At 44.6% G+C, this 11,109-nt stretch overlaps 1 protein-coding gene across 1 annotated transcript in view; it reads left to right on the top strand.

Moving 5' to 3' along the window:
- LOC111981043 (rho GTPase-activating protein 26-like) overlaps positions 1 to 11,109 on the top strand; it is a 120,690-nt gene that overhangs the window by 57,900 nt on the left and 51,681 nt on the right. The window contains 6 exon segments of the mRNA XM_070449277.1: positions 5,084 to 5,179; positions 5,908 to 5,969; positions 6,134 to 6,205; positions 7,713 to 7,814; positions 8,429 to 8,539; positions 8,934 to 9,038. Of these exon segments, the coding sequence (XP_070305378.1) occupies positions 5,084 to 5,179; positions 5,908 to 5,969; positions 6,134 to 6,205; positions 7,713 to 7,814; positions 8,429 to 8,539; positions 8,934 to 9,038 (548 nt within the window).

Raw genomic sequence — 11,109 nt, 5'->3', positions numbered from 1 at the left:
GCTTTACACATTAGGCGCCCGTTACGTGCGTAATGTTTTGATTCCAAAACATCCGGTGATTTTGCAGAAATACTCATAATAAACATTGATAAAAGATGCAAGTGTTATTCACAAAATTAAAGATAAACTTATCCTCTATGCAACCGCTGTGTCAGATTTCAAAATAAACTTTACGGAAAAGATAATCTGAGAACGGCGCTCAGAGCACAATCCAGCCAAAGAATAGTCGCCATTTTGGCGTCAACAGAAGCTACAAAAACACTATAAATATGCACTTACCTTCGAATAACTTCATCAGAAGGCACTCCCAGGATCCCAGTTCGACAATAAATGACTGAAAGTTCCATAAAGCACATCATTTAGCCACTTGTTGTTAGCATGTTCAGCCCACAAATCCATTTTCATGACGCACGAGCAATCCCTCCAGACAAAAACTCAAAAGTTCCGTTACAGGTCGTAAAGAAACAAGTCAAATGATGTATGCAATCCATATTTAGGATGTGTTTAACATTAATCATCAATAAGGATCCAACCGGAGAATTTCATTGTCTGAAGAGAAGAGCATTGGAACGAGAGCACTCTCTCTCGCGCGCAAAATGAGACTGAGAATTTCTGAGACCACTCAGTAAAATAGCTCCTATGAGCCCCTCCTTTATAGTAGAATCATATAAACAAATCTAAAGACGGTGACATCTAGTGGAAGCCTAGGAAGTGTTTGCTTATCCATAACTTATGGGGTATCATTTTGGCACTGTTTTGAAAATCGAGTTCTCACTTCCTGTTTGGAAGTCTTCTCAGGTTTTTGTCTGCCAAATAAGTTCTGTTATACTTACAGACATAATTCAAACAGTTTTAGAAACTTCAGAGTGTTTTCTATACATAGTAATATAATAAAATAATATGCATGTATTACCTTCTGGGCAGAGTAGGAGGAAATTCCGTTTGGGTACGCAATTCGTTCAAAGTGGAAACACTGCCCCCTGTCCATAACAGGTTTTAAGGACAACAAGTCATGGTATTGGAGTTGCCAATACCCAAACCCTGACCTCAATCCATAGAAAATGTTGTGGGCAGAACTGAAAGGAAAAAGCGTGTGCGAGCAAGGAGGCCTACAAACCTGACTCAGTTACACAGCTCTGTCAGGAGGAATGGGCCAAAATTCACCCAACTTGTGGAAGCTGTGGAAGGCTACCCGAAGCATTTAAATATTTAAAGTCAATGCTACCAAATACTAATTGAGTGTATGTAAACTTCTGACTACTGGGAATGTGATGAAAGAACTAAAAGCTGAAATAAATCATTCTCTCTACTATTATTCTGACATTTCACATAAAATAAGTGGTGATCCTAACTGACCTAAAACAGGGAATTTTTACTTGGATTAAATTCAGGAATTGTGAAAAACTGAAATGTATTTGGCTAAGGTGTATGTAACTTCCGGCTTCAACTGTTTGTCATGCATCTGTATCACAGGGCCATGCTCATTGAGGGTGCACTGGGGTGAGATTAGACCAACTGTGTGGTGAACTATAGATGGGGACATCGTTAACAAACCATGGATCTCTCTCCTTTGGGGACACACACACACACACACACACACACACACACACACACACACACACACACACACACACACACACTTGAGAGGGCATATCAGGGCCTGAACTACACAGCGCTGCTGGCATTACCAGGCCCCTAACCACTCTCCTAACCACTCCAGCCTAAAACACACACAGCCTAAAGAGCTGTGATAAGATTCATTAATGTTTCTCTCATACCCCCAACACACTGCTTCTCCCACTCCACCCTACTGTGGACTGACTTTCACTGACACGGTCAATGTGTACTGCTGCTATCGTTTGTCATATTTTAAGTTTCTTTGTTCTGGGTGCAGGCACTCTGGCGGATTCCCGCTCTCTCCCTCTCTCCCGGCCTGTGTCTGTCACTGTGGGAATGTGTTCCGGAGGCTAGAGAGCAGGACTGTGCGGCATCATTGTGTCGCGGGCCGGAGATCAGGAAGCAGAGAATAGCGTAGGAGAAGAATGGGGGAAATTTTGATGCTGAAGTGGGGGAAGAGGGCTGGAGAGGCGGGTGTCAATAGGGTCATTTATTTTTAGCGAGTGTCCCTGGCCGCTATCCTTCCTCCTCTGGCCTCTCAGGACATCCAGACGTCCAGTGGCAGAACAGCAGTGGCAGCAGTTAGCTTAATGCTAATGTTGCGCTTAGGTAAACAGGGCAATTGACATATACTGTACAGATAGATCCATAGTTTGCAATGAACAGAAATCCCAGACAGTGTTATCAATGCTCCTCTCTGTATGAGCCAGTTATCCAGGCAGTTATCCAGCTAGACACATGGGACTCATTTGTTGACGGTGTTTTCCTTTGCCTTGTGATTGAGTTAGAGCACCTCTCACAAGAGACCTCTTTCCAAAAACCCAACTGGCTGCAGAGGTGATTCATATTATTTCATTTGTGTTGGAATGATTGCAAATGGCTAGAATGAACCGAATGCGCCAACAATGTGGTTTTGATTTCACAAAACATTGTAAATTCAGCATGCATCTCAGTTCTCTTGATGATGAGTGATTCTTCTGGTAAAATGTAGTGTGTATATGTATTGATGCCAATACACAGAATAATGCTAGTGTGACTGTGATGTATTGCTGTCCATTAGCCAGAACGTATTGGATGTTTATTTTGCCAATTTGGGTTGGGCCGATATATGATTAAATCGATATTGTGACATTTGACATTGACGCTATATCGTGATGTGCAAGACTGTACTGTATTTGAACTTTACAAATCAAAACTGTGCAGTTTTATCAGTTTGGCTGTATCAATAAGTTGAAAATGAAGTCTAAATGAAGTCTAAGCCTTATTTTTTTAGTCACACAAAGATTATTTAATGAGAATGTGACTATAATGTCGTAAATAAGCACAAATATTGCACAGTCAGGAATTATTTAGTCAGCAAATGCGGAAAACAATTATATTGGATATCGCGATATTTGGAGTGGCATGCCGTAGAAGCTCAACCCTAGTGCCAATATGTCAGACAGGGCCCTACACACTTTGGAAAAAAAGGTGCTATCTATAACCTAAAAGGTTTCTTCGGCAGTCCCCATAGGACAACACTTTTTGGTTCCAAGTAGAACCCTTTTTGGTTCCATGTAGAACCATCTGTGGAAAGGGTTCTACATGGAACCCAAAAGGGTTCTACTTGGAACCAAAAAGGGTTGTCCTATGGGGACTGCCAAAGAAACCTTTTGGAACCCTTTTTTCTAAGAGTGTAGACACTCCCAGAAATGCATAAGTGCATGAAACAACCCATTAAGAGACTTATTGTCGTCAACGTTGACCAGACCTCTCCCAATGAATCAACTTCTCGAGGAAGTCCTGGAAGCCTGTTTTATGGCAGCATACTTTCTGGAGCAGGCTGGGTTTTTAATGCTCGTATAAATTGTAACATCCAATCCATGTCTCAGGCCGCCACGTCCATGCCAATATCCAGTCTGGGTATGGGGCCTGGGGTAGGGGGTGCAGGAGCTGGGTTACCCTGGCCATGAAGCTCCGTGCTGGGAATCAGGCCAGTGCTTCTCCTGGTCACGACCTGGGTGAGGATGGTTTAAGAAGGTTAAGAAATCGGTTTGTGCATTAGCTAACTATGTCATGTTCATTGTCAAAGCAAACATATACACTGAGTGTACAAAACACTGAGTGTACAAATCCACTTCAATCAGTGTAGATGAAGGGGAGGAGACAGGTTAAAGAAGGATTGTTAAGCCTTGAGACAATTGAGACATGGATTGTGTATGTGTGCCATTCAGAGGGTGAATGGGCAAGACAAAATATTTACGTTCCTTTGAAAGGGGTATGGTAGTACAGTAGGTGCCAGCCGCACCGGTTTGAGTGTGTCAAGAACTGCAACGCTGCCGGATTTTTCACACCGAACAGTTTCCCATGTGTATTAAGAATGGTCCATCACCCAAAAGACATCCAGACAACTTGACACAAAACTGTGGGAAGCATTGGAGTCAACATGGGTCCTTGTAGAGTCCGCGCCCTAACACATGGAAGCTGTTCTGAGGGCAAAAGGGGGCGCAACTCAATATTAGGAAGGTGTTCCGAATGTCTTGTGCACTCAGTTTATGTTGTCATGCTGCCTACAGAGTGGCAATACAAGTCTGAAGTTGATGAAAAGCAGAGAAGAGAGAGAGACTGAGCGATAGAGGCAGGATAGAGGCAGAGCGGGAGATAGAGAGATCCAACGAGGGATTCAGTGGAGGACGTGCTGGAGAAATGTGTGGAAAACCTCACGGAGGAGAGGTGGCATGACAGGCCTGCTGTCTGATATATCTACAGTGGAAAAGTCAGGCCTTTCCCAGTCCTAGCTCCAAGTCTTTCTCACATCTGTTACCCCGTACTGCTATTTGTGTGACAGGGTGTTTGGCTTACCTATCCTCTACAGCACAGTCTGTCACTCACCTAATCCTTCTTCAACAGTCTCCAACATTCCCCTTACCGAGAAACAACAATGCCGAAACTCGTAATACCTCATTTGAGCCATTTCAGAGGTGTAGTGAAACATGACAAGGACCTGGTGTTGGATCAGGTGGCCAGCCTGATGTACATCAGCTTTACTACCAGCGACACGTTGTGACTCACTTTTTTACGAGAGTGAACTCTGAACCAATTGGCGTTTTATAGTCAGCGCTGAGGTCTCACTCCTGAGGTGAGAGCTTACTTGAAATGCTGAGGCATCCAGTATTTATGAAAAAGTGCAAGGGCCTGTTTCATTTATTCGGACCGGCAAGAGATTGTAAATCTTTCCGCACATAGGGCCGCAGGAAGGGCTCATGCTATTTACACAAGCATGGCCAATTTCTGTCCCTCCCTCCCTCTCTCTCTCTGGCTGTGTGAGAATGGTTGACACAAAACCTGTGCAAAGTAGAGCAAAAAAGCTGGAGCTTTTGTCTCAGAGGAACCTTTAGCATCTCGTGCATTTAAAAAAAAGAAAAAGATGCCCACATGCCTCCCTCTTTTTGCTAACGTGACGTGCCCTTTCTCTGTCCCCGTTCAGATCTGTCCACAGCCAAGAGGAAGTTTGCAGAGTCTCTCAATGAGTTTAAGTTCCAGTGCATAGGAGACGCAGAGACGGACGACGAGATATGTATCGGTGAGCTAGTAACGCCCTCCATCACATTCTGCTGTACCACACTCGACTGTCCTGCATGCTATTGTTGTGTAGTAATAGTTACCACCCTCAACTGTAACCGACTGCTGCACTAAATTCATATCAACTGTAGTAGTGCTAATGCACTCAATTAGTCTGCACTCAGCTGTACACATTCTGGCCTGGCTGTCTTGTTCCACCTAATTGCACTTATAGTGCACCTAATTGGTACAGGAAAGCTGTTATAAACACAATTAGGCTCATTGGATGGAGTTGGATGAAATGTAATAACCTCGAATAAACTTGCCATTATGTTGAAAGTACATTCCTGGAATATTTTTACAGTAGGAATTAAAGTTATAAGCGACTTGAGGTCTACATTTGGAGAGTACTATTCTGTCAAGTGGAAATGTTGGAACAGGATTGTGGCATCTCAAGTGGAAACTCTGACCCAAAACAATGCAGTCATTCTTGGCTAGACCTAGAGCAGGGAAGGAACAGGCAATAGCTTGCTAGTTGAAAACACACTATGGTCTAAAGCAAGCATGTAAACTAGGATTTCAAATGAAAAGCCTTGTTATGCAAGCAAGGTCACTAATGTGGAATGGTAGATTTTGTATGGAGCCAAATGATGACCACTGACTCATTATATATTGTTATCTTCCCTCTGTATCCCCTCTCTGCCCCTGTCTGTCTGTCTGGCTGGCCTGTTTATCTCTATCCATCTACAGCAAAGTCTCTACAGGAGTTTGCTGGAGTTTTACAGAACCTGGAGGATGAGAGAACGCGGATGGTGAGTGTCAGATATATGCTGGAGCATGGGCTCACTGCTTTGGAATTCAAGTGTTGCATAACCAATAAGTGAAGGTCTGGCGGCAGGCCTCTCTGTGTTTATCCAGTATGTCAGTAGAGGGACTTCCTGTCAGCTGTCTTGTGACTTCCTGTACCCCTCCTCAGATTGAGAATGCCGATGATGTGCTGATCATGCCACTGGAGCGGTTCAGGAAGGAGCAGATCAGTGCTGCCAAGGTAAGGAGATATTATGATTTGACTCCCCCCTAAGGGTGGGGGATCCCCCTCTAAATGTCCTGATAATCCCTACTACTGGGTCATTGTGTGATTTTACAATCCCTTGTGGAGTATAAAGTGAATTATAGTCTTTTTTTGGGTTATGTAGCCATCTCATAATCCCTATTAAACCTTGAAAGACAAGGGACTTTTGAACCTATCCGGTGCTACAGTACCATATTTTTAAGAAATGCACTGATCACTCAAATATTAGCAGTTTCCCCCTCGGTCTGGCAGGTAACTGACTTTGTCCTGGTTGTTCCGATTCCAGAAGTTACGTTTGTGTAGGTCTAGAATGTATACACCACAAGGAATAGCATCCCTTTATTAAATCCCCATTGATGACAGCCTTCAGGGCTCTCCCTATACTGTACCTCTGAGTCTAAACTGCTCTCCGCTCTGTCCGCCAGAGCTGACGGGCCTGTTGTGATAAGACACTGCCACCATCTGGTCAATTCAGGTATCACATGAAGGGCATCAGGATTTACTTGGTTGATTGTCAATGAAGACATGTTAGTGAACTTAAATACATATTACATATTGAAATAACGCTTTCTGATTTTACCTCTCACCATATCATTATTTTGAAGTCTAAGTTAGAAGAATGTGTAGGTTAATTAAATGTTTGAAGAATAATTTAGTGTTCAAAAAAGGGATACATGAACTCAAAGAGCCCACATTGAAACGTGTGGTATGGGTTAATTTATTATTAAGGGTTAGAGCAAATTGAAGGGTCCTTTGTTAATTACATTAGGATGCTCTGTAATGACGTGTTGTGCAGCTGTTGGTAGTGGTCCTTCTGTTCTGAGGAGGGTTGGTTCTACATCCTGTGGAAACTGGCTGGCGATGAAAGGCCGGGTCATGTGACCGGGTGGACAGGGATGATGATGACATCAGTCAGTAGTAGGTGTGGACACAGTCAGTGCACCCCAGGGCGAGGAGTGCTGTACTGTATGTTACTGACACACCCTGCTCTATCTATCCGTCTGTCTGTGAGAGAGCCTGGGAGAGACACCTTGGTCTGTCTGTCTGTCTGATTACTGTACGTGAGAGAGGCTGGGAGAGACATCCTGTTATGTCCGTCCGTCTGTCTAACGTGCGGGTTTAAAGTGCTCTATTGTTTTCCCACCAGCTGTGGGCTGTCTCTGTTGGCTTCATTAGCACTAGATGAGATGTGATTTCAACCTGCATCTCACAATATGTTCCTCTAAATCTGTCTGTAAAGCTAAGCCCTGGACATACCAATAATAACCATGACTCGTTGGAAAGGATGGTCTGTCGGAAGGCGGCAGCGATGATGCCAAAACAGAGCTCTATGTGTTATATATAAAGGTTTTCCCTGAGAAAGAGGTCTTCTGACCTCAATGGGACATCCTCTTCAGTAAAATGTCCATAGAAATTGTACTATGTGGTGTCCAGGACCTGGAAACAAGGTGACTGGTGGTGACCTTTTGACTGTCTATCACAGGAAGCCAAGAAGAAATACGACAAAGAGACAGAGAAGTACTGCGCTGTCCTGGAGAAGCACCTAAGCCTATCGGCAAAGAAGAAAGAAGCACATCTTCATGAAGTAAGCATACATTGTTCTCCTTTCCCACAATCAACATGGCTAGAGTTGGCTAGGCATTAAAATGTGTGTTTATGTTAAGATGCTTGTGTATGAGTGTGTTGTGTTTTGTGTTGTGTGTGTGTGTGTGGTGTGGTGGTGTGTGTGTGTGTGTGTGTGTGTGTGTGTGGTGTGTGTGTGTGTGTGTGTGTGTGTGTGTGTGTGTGGTGTGTGATGTAAGTCAGTTCAAACAGAGTCAGAATCACGTTTATTGTCCTACGAGAGGAAAATCTTGTCACAGCTCACACATAGATACTTAAAACAAATATGAGAACATAGAAGAAACAAGCAACAGCCAGGCAGGTATAGTCCCCCCACCCCCCCGTCCATGGGAGAAATTACATGGAATTGTTCTCGATGGTGATAGCCCTCGGGATGAAACTCCTCCTCGACACGCACAGTGCGCCTCAGAATTGTCCGGTATCTCACACCTAATGGGAGGAGATCAAAGCAAAGTTGAAGTGGGTGGAGATAATGTGGACGAGCATTCAGATGGGAGAGCAAACAGCATTACCTCACTATGTGTTTCACCTGAAAGTCATTTAAAACAGCATCCCATCATTTTGTGTGCGGTGCAGGCAGACAGTCAGGTGGACCACGTGCGGCAGCATTTCTACGAGGTGTCTCTGGAGTACGTGTTCAAGGTGCAGGAGGTCCAGGAGAGGAAGATGTTTGACTTCGTAGAGCCGGTGAGTGAGCACGTCAATCTCCCTCAGCATGCTGTCTATACTGTTTAGGGTTGCAAAATGCCCCTAACTTTCCTAAACTTCCAAGGTTTTCCAGAAATACTGGTAGGAAGTCTCCCGATTTCCTGCTTATTCCCTCCTGATTCAGGTTAATCTTCCAACCAGGATTTTGGGGAAATCTGGGAATTTTACTGGAGTTTTGCAACCTTAATACTGTTACTGTACTCTATATACCTTACATGCTTAGTCATCTCTCCTTGATCCACACTGTCTACAGAATAAATGTAGCTGGCAACAAGTACCTTTCAAATCAAATTACAGTAGATTAGGTTGATGGAATTGAATTACGTTTCTCAACCATGTTTCCTTTCCGTTTCGTCCTTTGTGTCAATTCTAGTTGCTGGCATTTCTTCAAGGGCTGTTTACTTACTATCACCATGGGTACGAGTTGGCCAAAGACTTCAACCACTTCAAGACAGACCTCACTATCAGCATTCAGAATGTAAGATACATATCAATGTCATACATTACAGCCATTAGGTGCTGGTGAGATTTCATATTTTGCTACACCAAAGACATTTCAAGGCTGGGCTGGGCATTGTATTTGACTATCAAATCAAATCAAATCAAATTTTATTAGTCACATACACATGGTTAGCAGATGTTAATGCGAGTGTAGCGAAATGCTTGTGCTTCTAGTTCCGACAATGCAGTAATAACCAACAGTAATCTAACCTAACAATTCCACAACTACTACCTTACACACACACACAAGTGTAAAAGGGATTAAGAATATGTACATAAAGTATATTGAATGAGTGGTGGTACAGAACGGCATGGCAGATGCAGTAGATGGTATAGAGTACGGTATATACATATGAGATGAGTACTGTGAGGTATGTAAACATAAAGTGGCATAGTTTAAGGCTAGTGGTACATGTATTACATAAAGATGGCAAGATGCAGTAGATGAATATGTTAGAGGGTACAGTATATACATATGAGATGGGTATGTAGGGTATGTAAAATTATATTAGTGGCATTGTTTAAAGTGGCTTAGTGGTACATTTTTACATAATTTCCATCAATTCCATTTTTAATAGGCTGGAGTTGAGTCAGTATGTTGGCAGCGGCGCTAAATGTTAGTGGTGGCTGTTTAACAGTCTGATGGCCTTGAGATAAAGCGTTTTTTCAGTCTCTCGGTCCCTGCTTTGATGCACCTGTACTGACCTCGCCTTCTGGATGATAGCGGGGTGAACAGGCAGTGGCTTGGTGGTTGTTGTCCTTGATGATCTTTATGGCCTTCCTGTGACATCGGGTGGTGTAGGTGTCTGGGAGGCAGGTAGTTTGCCCCTGGTGATGCGTTCTGCAGACCTCACTACCCTCTGGAGAGCCTTACGGTTGTGGGCGGAGCAGTTGCCGTACCAGGCGGTGATACAGCCGACAGGATGCTCTCGATTGTGCATCTGTAGAAGTTGTGAGTGCTTTTGGTGACAAGCCGAATTTCTTCAGCCTCCTGAGGTTGAAGAGGCGCTGCTGCCCTTCTTCACAACGCTGTCGTTGTGGGTGGACCAATTCAGTTTGTTCCGTGATGTGTTACACCGAGGAACTTAAAACTTTCACCTTCTCCACTACTGACCCGTCGATTGTGGATAGGGGGTGCTCCTCTGCTGTTTCCTGAAGTCCACAATCATCTCCTTTGTTTTGTTGACGTTGAGTGTGAGGTTATTTTCCTGACACCACACTCCGAGGGCCCTCACTCTCCCTGTAGGCCGTCTCGTCGTTGTTGAATCAAGCCTACCACTGTAGTGGTCATCCGCAAACTTGATGATTGAGTTTGGAGGCGTGCATGGCCACGCAGTCGTGGGTGAACAGGGAGTACAGGAGAGGCTCAGAACGCACCTTGTGGGCCCCAGTGTTGAGGATCAGCGGGGTGGAGATGTTGTTACTACCCTCCCACCTGGGGGCGGCCCGTCAGGAAGTCAGGACCCAGTTGCACAGGGCGGGGGCGAGACCCAGGGTCTCGGCTTGATGACGATTTGGAGGGTACTATGGTGTTAAATGCTGAGCTGTAATCGATGAACAGCATTCTCACATGGGTATTTCCTCTTGTCCAGATGGGTTAGGGCAGTGTGGCAGTGTGGTTGCGATTGCGTCGTCTGTGGACCTATTGGGTCGGTAAGCAAATTGGAGTGGGTCTAGGTGTCCGGTAGGGTGGAGGTGATATGGTCCTTGACAGTCTCTCAAGCACATTCATGATGACGGAAGTGAGTGCTACGGGGCGGTAGTCGTTTAGCTCAGTTACCTTAGCTTTCTTGGGAACAGGAACAATGGTGGCCCTCTTGAAGCATGTGGAACAGCAGACTGGATAAGGATTGATTGAATATGTCCGTAAACACACCAGCCAGCTGGTCTGCGCATGCTCTGAGGACGCGGCTGGGAATGCCGTGGGCCTGCAGCCTTGCGAGGGTTAACACGTTTAAATGTTTTACTCACCTCGGCGCAGTGAAGGAGAGCCCGCAGGTTTGGTAGGGGGCGTGTCAGTGCACTGTATTGTCTCAAAGCGGGCAAAA

Source organism: Salvelinus sp. IW2-2015, linkage group LG20, assembly GCF_002910315.2.
Source record: "Salvelinus sp. IW2-2015 linkage group LG20, ASM291031v2, whole genome shotgun sequence".
In the NCBI taxonomy this organism is placed as follows: Eukaryota; Metazoa; Chordata; class Actinopteri; order Salmoniformes; family Salmonidae; genus Salvelinus; species Salvelinus sp. IW2-2015.
The sequence above is the reverse complement of the archived record's forward strand: the minus strand, read 5'-3'. Positions and strand labels throughout refer to the sequence as shown.